This window comes from Sinohyriopsis cumingii, chromosome 5 (assembly GCF_028554795.1).
Source record: "Sinohyriopsis cumingii isolate HCF-2022 chromosome 5, ASM2855479v2, whole genome shotgun sequence".
NCBI lineage: Eukaryota > Metazoa > Mollusca > Bivalvia > Unionida > Unionidae > Sinohyriopsis > Sinohyriopsis cumingii.
The window spans coordinates 45,432,470-45,445,280 of NC_142965.1; the positions used below are offsets into that span (position 1 = coordinate 45,432,470).

The 12,811-nt window shown below is 35.5% G+C and overlaps 1 protein-coding gene across 2 annotated transcripts in view; it reads left to right on the top strand.

The window, feature by feature from the left end:
- Positions 1 to 12,811, top strand: part of LOC149799064 (ferry endosomal RAB5 effector complex subunit 4-like) — a 46,713-nt gene that overhangs the window by 3,953 nt on the left and 29,949 nt on the right. For both annotated transcript variants that reach the window (XM_089958038.1, XM_089958039.1), the window contains exons 3-4: positions 7,333 to 7,410; positions 10,705 to 10,828. In XM_089958038.1, the coding sequence (XP_089814164.1) occupies positions 7,333 to 7,410; positions 10,705 to 10,828 (202 nt within the window). The remainder of the gene's footprint in view (positions 1 to 7,332; positions 7,411 to 10,704; positions 10,829 to 12,811) is intronic.

Genomic DNA, 12,811 nt, shown 5'->3' on the forward strand with positions numbered 1-12,811 from the left:
TGCAAGTAGATAAAACTGCGGATGTTTAGTACACACTTGTGTATTCTAATCTCTAACCTTTAAAAAGTGTCTTGCTAGTTGGAAAAGTAATGTTAAAGAGTTTAAGATTTATCATCCCACTGTTACATGTGATGTATCTGTCTGACATGTAAGATGATGATCACTGACTTGCCCAGTAAATTATATAGTATGATGTGCATTATAGAGTCATTGTATATTGTGTTTGAATAATACATTTATATATTCAACATTTGGCAAATTTAGAAATTTATATACAAACTCCATGTCCATCTGCTTTGACCATTATGTGAGTAAAATTTTAGTTTCCTTTTTTTCCAAAAACCCAAAGAGTTGAACACGACATTCACTTTGCACATGATACACTTGCTATCCTGTTGTCAAAAACCATCATGTAACCCATCAGAGAGTGTTTACATTTGATCAGGATGCTTGCTAAAGGATGTTATGTGACTGTTAAGTGAACAGGTAAGTTACATTATATGTGACTAAATAAGAGAATTTTTTATTTGGGTAGCAGATAGACTTAAGATAAATTGTTTATCATTAATTACTAATATGTGATGACCATTAAAAACAAACAGTTTAACAGGTAAATGCCTGTATTTTCTCTGCACTCTTGAGATGTCATTTATAACTGACATAGAACCAAACTCTCATAATATTTTTATGGACTGGAAATGTCCATCCATGTTACGTTGTTGTATATAAACAGCTGTAATGTTAATAAACATTACTGAAAATCTATACCAATTTATCCTATCGACATGCCTGAAAGTAGCATTATTACTGATATTGTTGGTTTTTTTTGCAGTACAAACAAAATTTTTATTTCTGACCAACCTGTGTGAATCACATGACATTGACAGAAAGGCAGTCATAAAACTTGATTACTGTTTAGTGATTACTGTGTAATGTTATTTTAAGAGGATAGCACTCACATGCACCTAATTAAATTGAAATAAATTTTCCGATCAAGGATTGTGTATAATTCGGTTACTTCTAATTAACATATGTAACATTTATGGAACAGAATTGACAGTCGTATAAGCGTGATTCTTGTCTTTTGTCTAGGAAGGTTGCATGATGTAACATTGCTTTGCTTAAAATCATATTCTGAAAGAATTTACATTGATTGAGTATTGTCAAGAGACTTTATAGCAACAGCAGCATCAGATCAACAATAAGGACCAAACCGTTTCCTTTGACATCAAGTGCTAAGTTCAGAAGTCACCCTAAGCAATTTGGCATGCCACTGCGTATACATAAAAGCCACAAATTGCATAAAGAATCAGTATTACAGTGTGACCCTGCTATGACATGGTAGCTGGGATCCATAGAACCTGACCGTGTTATAGACCGAACCATGTTATAAGCAACCAGGTCAGTCAGCTGAAGAAAATGACGCATGTACCGCCAAAAAAATGTTGCAGGGGGATAGGTAATAAATGCAGGCAGTAAAATACGTGCTGCATTGGCACAGTTACCATCTTAAATCACTGCATATGAAATAGGAAATACACCTGTACTGAAAACAGAGAAGGAATATATAATATTTGACCTTATTTAGAGAACCACGGATTGGTACATATATGTGTATACTGTTTATATATACATGTCTTATGTATAGCATGAATAGAGTATCAACACCGTGTACTCACCTGTGAATCTCAACATATTCATTGAATCCACAATACACCTCTCCCTCGATAACTCGCATACATTGGGGTCCAAAAACATCGGCCACACTATAAGTGAGGTGCGAGTTATCGAGGGACCTATATAAAAAAAAGCCAAAACTAGTAAAGGGATCGACATAAAGGCAAAAGGGGTGTGTGGCAGGTTATGGTGTTGAATACTCAATTTATAATCATGCAGAGATTAACTGTGAATAAATATCTCTTCATAACAGTGTACTTTTTTTTTTTTTCCTCGTAGAGCAACATTAATTTCAGGATAACTTACATTATATTGAGGAGATCATCAAAAACATTATTCCACATGGTTTCCATTCGCCTAATACATGTACCACTTCACGTATTGTGTCCTGCGTCACTAATTTGTGTGTTGAATTGGATACATTCTAGTTTTATTGTTTGATCCAAATTAGATGAGTTTTTGTTTAATACAAAAGATCAACATTCTTTTCGAGAAACATTGTTGATTGAACAAACGATAGATAGATTTGATTGTGGTAGAAGTAAAATGAAGAAAAAAAATCACAAGGGTTAATCATTACCAACATGAATTTAATGGGTGTACAAATTTAAAACAATAATAATACTTGCCGTTTGTGACACGCTTGACAAGTATACAATGCTGTCAGGCATTTATGTGCACTTATGGTTTCAGTTTCTAATATTGAAGCAAAACGCATACCGAATTCGACCGATAGAAGAAAATAAAATACAGCAATGCTTACCATTTGAAAAGAGGCAATTGTCTCCAGAATATTTAGTTTAAAATAGTATTAATTTTGGACACAGGGGATGCCACCCCCGTGTTTTCCTGACTTGCGATATGTTGGCCTATTCTGTGCACAGCATTGAAAAGATGTAATGTTTATCCATTGGGCTATAAAAATGAAATACATTACTTTGGATGGTTTCTGTCAGCAGTTCATTCAAGTAATTAGGTCAGATTTATGGCTATTTTTACAAAATTCAAGGTAAAATTGCCAATAAATGGCAAGATATATTAAGCAAACTTAACCGATCTTGTAAAAAAGTTAGTAAAGTTCAACATTTTATTTTTAAAAAAAAGCTATTATGTGGAAGAGGAACAACAATTGATAGGATGTAATGTGTTTACAACATCTTATTGATGGTGAAAAAATTACTAAAGAATTTAGAAACAGACTATACGTCGGGGAATTTCTTGAGAATTTATGTTCTAGCGGCAAGTTGACACGTTGGGTAGGAGATGATTTTGTTCATGTGGGATGAATTCTTGCAAAATTGGAAACTTGGCTTAAAATGCAGTATTGTTTTAAGGTGTACCTTTCCCTCTTTTATATAATGTATTTATTTATATGATTCTAAAAGATGCTTAGTAAATCAGATTTTTTGGGTTACCGGTTCAAGAAGGTCATAGAGTGGGTCGTCATGTTGACATTTAGAAATCACATTTTCATATGCATTTCAAGTCAAAATGCAGTATATTTTTGTATACTTTATGAATATCACTTTCCTTAATTAAAGTGGGGCCCCGAGTTGCCGAGTGTTCAAAAGTGCTCTCCATTACAGGTCACTGCCATCTCACCTCTGTCTGCGCTGGTTTGAGTCTCGGATTCAGCCAATGTGGGTACGTGAGAAAGCTTACCAGTAGCTTCTCATGGGTCAGTGGTTCTTTTTGGGTTCTTCCTCCAACATTAATACTGGCTGCCATGTATAGCCTATCACGTGATTAAAAATTGCGTTAAACCCCACAGCAACAGCAACTTAAAGTACGATAGTTCTTTCTTGATGCAAAATGGATTTTTGAAAAAAAAATAACACGTGATTCAGTGTTTACAGAAATGATGTATCGTTGCGCAGAATTACCCGACACACAGAATTACCCAACATGGTGGTAACTTCACATTTTGAAAAAATTCAGTAATTCTTTTTGGTGTTACTGCTTGATTTCTCTGCCACCAAGAAAAATCCCACAGATTTCTCAACTGTATGATCTTTACATAGTCAACATTTTGTGTCTCCAGCCACCGTATAAAAATATGAAACCGTTTTTGATTGGTCAAATAAAATGAATTTTAATAACAGTAGTGACCACAAGAACTTATGCTCAGATTTGCATGCCTTTTAATTTTTTCTTTGTACCTCCCATGCTTGATTTGATACAAAAGACGTATTCAGAGTAATAAAACAACACAGGTCTCTTTTACTGCAACAAACACTTCCCCAAGTTGTTGATCAAAACAAAGCCGGCATGTAATTAGGTTCTCACAGAAGTACTCACATGTTTCAATGTGATGTTCAGTTGACTCTTTTCATGTTTTCATAGAACAGAATATGTTGCGATTATAATGTTTACAATGAAACAGAACTAAAGGATTAATTGGTGTTTATTTCATTCTCTGTTGTCACCTGTTAGCATTTACCAGATGTTTTCATTGATTGCTATTTCACCAGACTGTTTATTTACAGTGTATCGACAACTATTTATCATAAAAAATTTACATAATATATGATATCTTATTTAGAACTTGCAGATTTCACAATATGGATTCTATCTTTACAGGCATTAATCACCATTTTCGATGATAAAATGAGCAATGTATCAAGGTTTAATTTACCATTTCTGATCATAATTTTTTTGCGTTCATCATATTTTAAAGATATTTAAAATATAATTTCTTTGGAAGAAAATTGGGAGCTACACCGGATACCGCATTATAAGCGGGATCGCAAGTTATCGGCGATAATATCCAGGGAGTGGTGTACAAGTAATTCCATCGAAAAAATGCACACACACATTTAAAACATTCAGTAATTTTGTCACAGGTCAAATAGGTCTGAATTCAGTGGATAAACATAACACAATCACGTAACGAATGATGAAGCACATTTACTTTTCAGTACGTTCCAAGTCGGTAAAAGTTAGTTTGCATTTTAAGCCACCATTGGTAGCATTTATAAATACAAAAATTTTCAATGCAGAAAGGAAACTTTCACAGCACAGTAAACATGTTCCAGTCCTGTTGGAAAATGAAAAAATCCATCAGATTCCATTGCTTTTATTTAAGTTTGGTACTGACTTGTTTGAAGAAAAGTTATTTGCTTTTATTAAAAACTAGTCGGCTTTCTTTGAGGAAAGGTGGATGCGTTATTGAAGTCACCGCTAAAGGCCAGCTTTGGAGAACCAAACGAATCCTGTTTCTTACTGTGGCAGCAACATCAAATAATTGGATTGCATGATTGAGATTGATTTTTTTTCTCCATTTGCCAGGTATGTTTTCTTAACAGTTGGTGCTTCAAAGGTAATGTTTTCTTTGAAATTTCAGCAAACTATTTTATCTGGATACATTTTTAAAAAAAGGAATTGGCCGTCGTTTGGTCAATTGTAGTTACAGTTCCTCCCTGCCTATTGAATAGACCAACAAGTAAGATGTTTGTTTGTTTTTTGTTTTTTTGGACATTTGTAGTAGCGAAGTGATGCTGCCTTCCACTCATGCATCAGAAATTTAAGAAAGGGTGAATGGACGATAGAGACACAGGTGTCTGGTCTGATGAGAAGGATTAGTACAGAAAATGTGGGTGTTCTGAAGGACTTAATTCTGAGTGGGAAGAAGAGGAATTTTACTTACCATCCACACCCAGATGTCAGTCTATGTAAATATATTAATTACTAGCGAGCAGCCAAAAATCCGACGAAAAATAGATTATGAGAAAATGCCTCGTCCGGTTGATCTCCACTACCAGAAATGTCAGCAACAAAAATGAGGGTATCTTACAACATACAGTACTCATGCTTGATGTCAACATAAGTGGATTATGATATAACAGTGCACTGTTACGATGTTTTGTTAATATGGACAAAGAAATTGTTTATGTAACAGTAGATAAATTTCAGTGCATTTTTATATCAGGTTTGTGTCTTCCTTTCATGGGGCCTTTGAATTTCTCCACCCCAAACCAATGGTTGTATTTAAGTTTAAACAGCCAACAGTGTTGACAATAAAAAAATCGCCAGATGGTATATTTTCCTGCCAATAAGGAAAATAAAATCGCAGTTTGTGACATTGGCGAAACCCTACGCAATCCTAGAATAAACTTTGTATACTTTATTTTTCATACTTTTAAGAAGAAAAATCCTAATTCTTTGTGTACAAGAAAAATATATATAAAATTTCAAGAGCCACGATCATCTTGTATTATTCTTAAATGATAATAAACTTGTTACGTTTTTTTGGTACTTTTAAGAAAGAAATTTGTGTGTGTGTGTGTGTGTGAAAAATACATGTATATAAAATTTCAGGAGCCACACCATGACTGTGTTATATCTGAATTCATGTTATAATGGAGTGTGCTATAGTGGGGTCACACTGTATATACTGCAAATGGAAATTATGCAGCAAAATACAAATCTAGGATTCTGTCAATATATAAAGGTACATACCTGTACTAATCAATATTTAAAGGTACATACCTGTACTAATCAATATTTAAAGGTACATACCTGTACTAATCAATATATAAAGGTACATACCTGTACTAATCAATATTTAAAGGTACATACCTGTACTAATCAATATTTAAAGGTACATACCTGTACTAATCAATATTTAAAGGTACATACCTGTACTAATCAATATTTAAAGGTACATACCTGTACTAATCAATATTTAAAGGTACATACCTGTACTAATCAATATATAAAGGTACATACCTGTACTAATCAATATATAAAGGTACATACCTGTACTAATCAATATATAAAGGTACATACCTGTACTAATCAATATTTAAAGGTACATACCTGTACTAATCAATATATAAAGGTACATACCTGTACTAATCAATATTTAAAGGTACATACCTGTACTAATCAATATTTAAAGGTACATACCTGTACTAATCAATATATAAAGGTACATACCTGTACTAATCAATATATAAAGGTACATACCTGTACTAATCAATATTTAAAGGTACATACCTGTACTAATCAATATTTAAAGGTACATACCTGTACTAATCAATATTTAAAGGTACATACCTGTACTAATACATTGCAGACCCAACAAACTAAATAATTAATACAATGTACATCAATATTTCTGTTGTTAGATTACATCTGAATTACCACTGGTGGCCAAATTTTTAAAGACAGTTGGCAAATAAATGGACAATGCAGAAGCTGAAAACATCAGTTAAACACCTAATTTGTCAGATCTTTTATGTGAGTAACAAGTTAATGACAGCATTGCTCTGACAAGCAATATTTGGAAAGAAAAACTGACAGTTATCTTCTGTTACTTTATAGAAGATGGTATATTAGACTATGGATCCATAACAAATTTTATGGGTCCCCGAGTGGCCGAGAGGTCTAAAGTGCTCACTGTTTTCACGGGTTCTTCCTCCACCATTTATACTGGTCGCCACATATAGCCTATCTTGTGCTGAAAAATGGCATTTTACCCTACAATAACAACAATAACAAAACTGATGTAAGTACATACTGTAACCACACAGATGGACAAAGTGGAAGAAAACCACGTGCTTTACTGCATTCATGGTGTACTGTCATTTTTTGGGTTTTTTATTAAAAAATATTGCATGTTTTCTTTGTTTAACGATTTCTTGGTTTCAACAGGTGGACACTCCAGTGCCTGGTAGGAATGAAGTACTAGTTGAAGTCAAAGCTTGTGGACTATCTCTGGTCAATCAGAAAGTAAGTGCACCTACCTAGTATGTATACTTTTTTATACATACTTCAAAACAAGAGGAATTATTAAAAGATATAAATATATATAAATACAAAATTTTGATTGCATTACAAATGTATGTATATGATTCAGGGCCAAGAAAACATTATTTGATAGCAGTAATTATTATTGCTATTATGACATTGCTCTTTTCTCATGGCACTAATCTTCTTCCATCCTAGGACATTATTCGCTCCCCCAGTTAGTAATTGAATGTCAAGAATAAAAAGCAACATGATCCCAGTCTGTGATGCCCTAGTCACTAGTCAACTTACAAGAGTATATCAGACTCTGCTCATTTATACACATATCACTTGGACACGCAACACACTTCCTCTGTTAAGTCACGTTTTGGCATTCCTGCTGTATTTTTGTGTTGTATTTTTTGTCTTCTACCCAACCATTGTTTTATTTTAATATAACTGTACCCAATTTTATCAACTTTAAGGGTTTTGAGTATATTACTAGCAAAGTGGTGCTTCTATTTCATCCCTCAGTACCAATGTCAGAGTAAGTAATTCCAGCCCTTTTATTCCTCCAGTTTATTTTAGTATTTTTAATATTCTTTTCAGGGACCACCCCGGTGGCCTAAATGGTTAGAGCTTCCGCCTCAGATGTTGGAGGTCATGGGTTCGAACCCCAGCCAAGTCATACCAAAGACTTATAAAAGTGGTATTAGCAACTGCCTAGTTTGGCACTCAGCATTAAGAAGTTATTGTTAGGACTGGTCAGGCGGGTGTCAGGATAATGTGATGGGACATGATCTACATGTCTGTGGCACGATGCTCCAGTGCTAGACCTCACTGTAAACTGCCACACTGCAGACATTATAGCGATATGAACGAAAAATTGTTAAAGCTACTTCAAAAATCCAAATCACACACACTCTTCTTTTCAGCATTCACTAATGCCTTATGGTGTTGGCAAATATGGACATAATAGGGCAGCATGGGACCCTCAAACCACCTGTCTTTTAGTTGAAGCATGTGTACAGACAATTTTTTGTTGGTGGCTTGACAAGGTCTGGAGCTTGGTGGAAAGTCACTAGGTCTGTAGGGAATGGAAAAGGGGCCAGCTCTTTTTTTTATTCTCTAGGGACCCGCTTTTTTCACCAATCACTGGACCCTGTGATCTCAGGGTTTGTAGTCATTTAGGTATGTAGGTATGAGAATATTAAGAAAACAAGCCAAAGATGAAGATTTGCAGTTTGACCAATACTGCATGGACAGACAGTCCATAACAAGCATTACATTTGGATAGTGTGTACTGACTCTTCCACACCAGCTGGCTAAACAACGAGGCATATATTGTCTTTAGTACTCTATTCCGACTGCTGATGAACCAGTCATATAGGTGTGATATGTACAATTACAGCTGTTATGAGCCCATTATCTCCAGTCATCCAGATAGATCACATAGGCTTATTGACTTACAAGCTAGTAATCTTAGATATGTGCAGGACTGGCAGGTTTTTTTCTCCACCACCATAACATCAGATAGAGCAGCACCTAGATATCTCGAAACATCCTGATTGAGGACATTAGTTATTGGCTGTTGACTCTCATCAGAAAGCATCTTGTAACCGTAGTAACTGTTGACTTTCATCAGAAAGCATTGTAACCATTGTAACTGTTGACTCTCATCAGAAAGTATCTTGTAACCATCCATCCATGTCAGTGTTGTAGTTTGCTTTCTTTGTTGGTGGAATAAGTGTAACCAGTTTTATCATTATCATCTTTGACATTTAACAGTGGTGGTAGTATTGATAGAGGTGGTAATGTGTAAAGATTGTTCATCCAAAGATGTCCCTGGCCCCACATTAGCTTCGAGATCTGCCACATCAAAGTCACCCTTGAAAAGCAGTGCATATCCTTCTGCTCAACAGCCCAATAGAGCTAGATCTTTGTCCTGTGTTCTGATGCTAAGTTTTTGTCTCATTAAATCTTCATGATTGGCAACTAAAGGTAGATCATAAGCAAGTTTAAGAAGAATTGGGAAAATGTTATCAAGAGTTGGTGATTTGTCCATGAACAGTTTGTTGCCTTCAGGAACAGTGAGAGAACTTTTTGCAAGATTTTGAAATTAAGTTTATTTGTCAAAATGTATAATAAATTTTCATTGTTGTAGTTGCCTTCTTATTAATAGGATGGAGTCACTGATAACAGTCATGATACCAAGTGTCGGTTCAAGCAGTTATTGAAGCATGTGTCAAGTGCTATTCCATCTCATCAGAACATTCACCTTGAGTTGTTTCCCCTGGTACCTATGTCACATAATAGCTGCTCAGAACATTCACTTTGAGTAGTTTCCCCAGGCACCTATGTCACATAATAGCTGCCCAGAACATTCACCTTGAGCTTGTTTTCCCTGGCACCTATGTCACATAATAGCTGCTGCTTGCTCGTCAGCATATCATTTACACTTGTGCTCAGGTGGAATAATGTCACAAGCTTGTGCCTCTTTACTACAATTTGTGACAGTTTCTGGTATAGCTGAAAAGTTGTTCACAACCAAGTTGATTCTCGGACCTTATCAACCAAACAAAATCTACTTAAGTAAGTCAAAGGCCTTTCATTGACTGCATTGTGAGTGACCCAAGTACATGCTTCTTTAATCGGCTGGGGGGTAATGTAGGCATACACATTACTGCATTAATTTTGATTGTAAAGGTAATTAAGAAATTTGGGGCACAGTCTGATAATATTTTCCTGATCACATTACCAATAATCCCTCCCTCAGTTTCCTCTGATGCAAGCATCCATTAAGGTCACATGCAAGTAAATTTGTTTTTAACCAGATATAGACAGCCATCTGGCAGTAGTAAGGAGAGTTAACTTGTAAGAGTTTCTTCCCTTTGTTCATACAGTATATAGGCCAGAAGACCTTATTCCTTCATTTTGGCAGGGTTTGATTTACTAGTAGCAAAGAAAGTTATCCTAGTGCCATTGGGGCTTTTCTTAGCCTTGCAGGGATTCAAGTTTTCTTGCTACCTTCATGTCACAGTGATAAAATATTTGCTTATTTTTCCAGAAATTTAAAACTTTATTCCCATAGAGAATAGTAAATTATAACAGATTAAAGGGCCCCTGTGGATAAATTAAAACAGTGTTAAAAACCAAAAGGAAACAATCTGGTAAACAAATGAAGATCAAGGACATTTAATGTTTGTAAATTAGTGATAAGTTCAGGAAGTTATTGCCCATATAGTCAGTATATATGCTATGTAACTGTTAGGGTAACTTTCATCTTTTCTTTTACAGGTGATAACAGAAGTATTTCAAAACCAGCCACAAGAAACATTCAGTGTTGGTCAAGATGTATCAGGAGTTGTCAGCAAAGTAGGAGATGATGTTTCTTATGTTAGTGTTGGAGAGGAAGTTGTTGGTAAATAGACATGTCTTAAAAACTGACTCCAGCATTTTAAATAAACTCAGGCCAAGCTGCTGGTAACCAACAGTGCAGCTATGAGTATGTATTAGTGCTGCTGTATAACTGTCATTATGCTGCATTAGTGCTACTGTATAGCTGTGACCATGCTGCATCATTGCTACTATATAGCTGTGGCCAAGCTGCATCAGTGCTACACTATAACTGTGACCATGCTGCATCAGTGCTACACTATAGCTGTGACCATGCTGCATCAGTGCTGCTGTATAGCAGTGATTATGCTGCATCAGTGCTGTTGTATAGCTGTGATTATGCTATGTCATTGCTGCTGTATAAGTCATTATCCTGCATTAGTGCCTCTTTATAAATGTAATTATGCTGTGTCATTTCTGTCATATAGTTGTGATTATGTTGTATCAGTGCTGCTCTATAGCTGTGACCATGCTGCATCAGTGCTGCTCTATAGCTGTGACCATGCTGCATTAGTGCTACTGTACAGCTGTGACGATGCTGCATCAGTGCTGCTGTATAGCTATCATTGCTGCTGTATTGCTGTGATCATGCTGTATCAGTGGTACTGTATAGCTGTGATTATGCTGCATCATTGCTGCTGTATAAATGTAATGCTGCTTCAGTGCTGCTGTATTGCTGTGATAAAGATGCATTAGTGCTGCTGTATAGCTGTCATGCTGCATCAGTGCTGCTGTATTGCTGTCATTATGCTGCATTAGTGCTGCTGTATAGTTGTTATGCTGTATATGTGCTGCTGTATTGCTGTCATTATGCTGCATCAGTGTTGCTGTCATTATGCTACACCAGTGCTGCTGTCATGTTGCATTAGTGCTGCTGTCATGATGCTGCATTAGTTCAGCTGTATAACTGTCATTATTCTGCATTAGTGCAGCTGTATAGCTGTCATTATGCTGCTTCATTGTTGCTGTATAGCTGTCATTATGCTGCATTAGTGCTGCTGTCTAGCTGTCGTTATGCTGCATTAGCATTAGTGCTGCTGTCTAGCTGTCGTCATGCTGCATTAGACTGCTGTATAGCTTTATAATGCTGCATCAGTGCTGCTGTGTAGCTGTCATTTTTCTGCATTAGTGCAGCTGTATAGCTGTCATTTTGCTGTATCAGTGCTGCTGTATAGCTTTGATAATGCTGCATTAGTGCAGTTGTATAGCTGTCATTATGCTGATTATGCTGCATTAGTGCAGCTGTATAGCTGTCATTATGCTGCATCAGTGCTGCAGTATAGCTGTCATTATGCTGCATTAGTGCTGTTGTATTGCTTTGATAATGCTGCATCAGTGCTGCTGTATATAGCTGTCATTATTCTGCATTAGTGCAGCTGTATAGCTGTCATTTTGCTGCATCAGTGCTGCTGTATAGCTGGTATTTCAGTGGACTTTTGGCATCCCTGCAAATTAAGCAGCTGTGTTTGTGCTGAAATTTTCAGAAGTCGACTGCAGTTAGATTAAGTGCTCTTTGTTGCACACATGTGTGTCTAGATTTACTCTAGACTTGTACTTTATTTTATTTTTTTACTGAACTATGAAGGATGTTAGATGTGAATAGACAGAAAAAGTACCCAGGTTTAATATCCTCAGCGTATGTGTGTCTGTGTACCTTACAATGAAATTTAAGTACAGTATTTAAGACATAGAAATTAAAATTTAGGATAAAGCGTTAAAGGGTAAAATTCACTGTGATCAATGCTGATATTAATTTAAATAAGTAATGATTTTAGCCACTTGTTTTATTTTGTTATGTTTTATTTTATGATAAGAACTGTACACGGAAATCATAAGTCATGTACCCACTGTCCCACTGTTAAAAGGTTTAATTTTAATTTCTTTATTAACAACATAATTACTAATTGGTTGATAAATATGTGTCTTTTTGGTGATTATATAAGAATAATGATTATATAGAGTTTACTGAGTTCAGACGAAGCATTGAACTCTCAGGCATAGCTGAAGA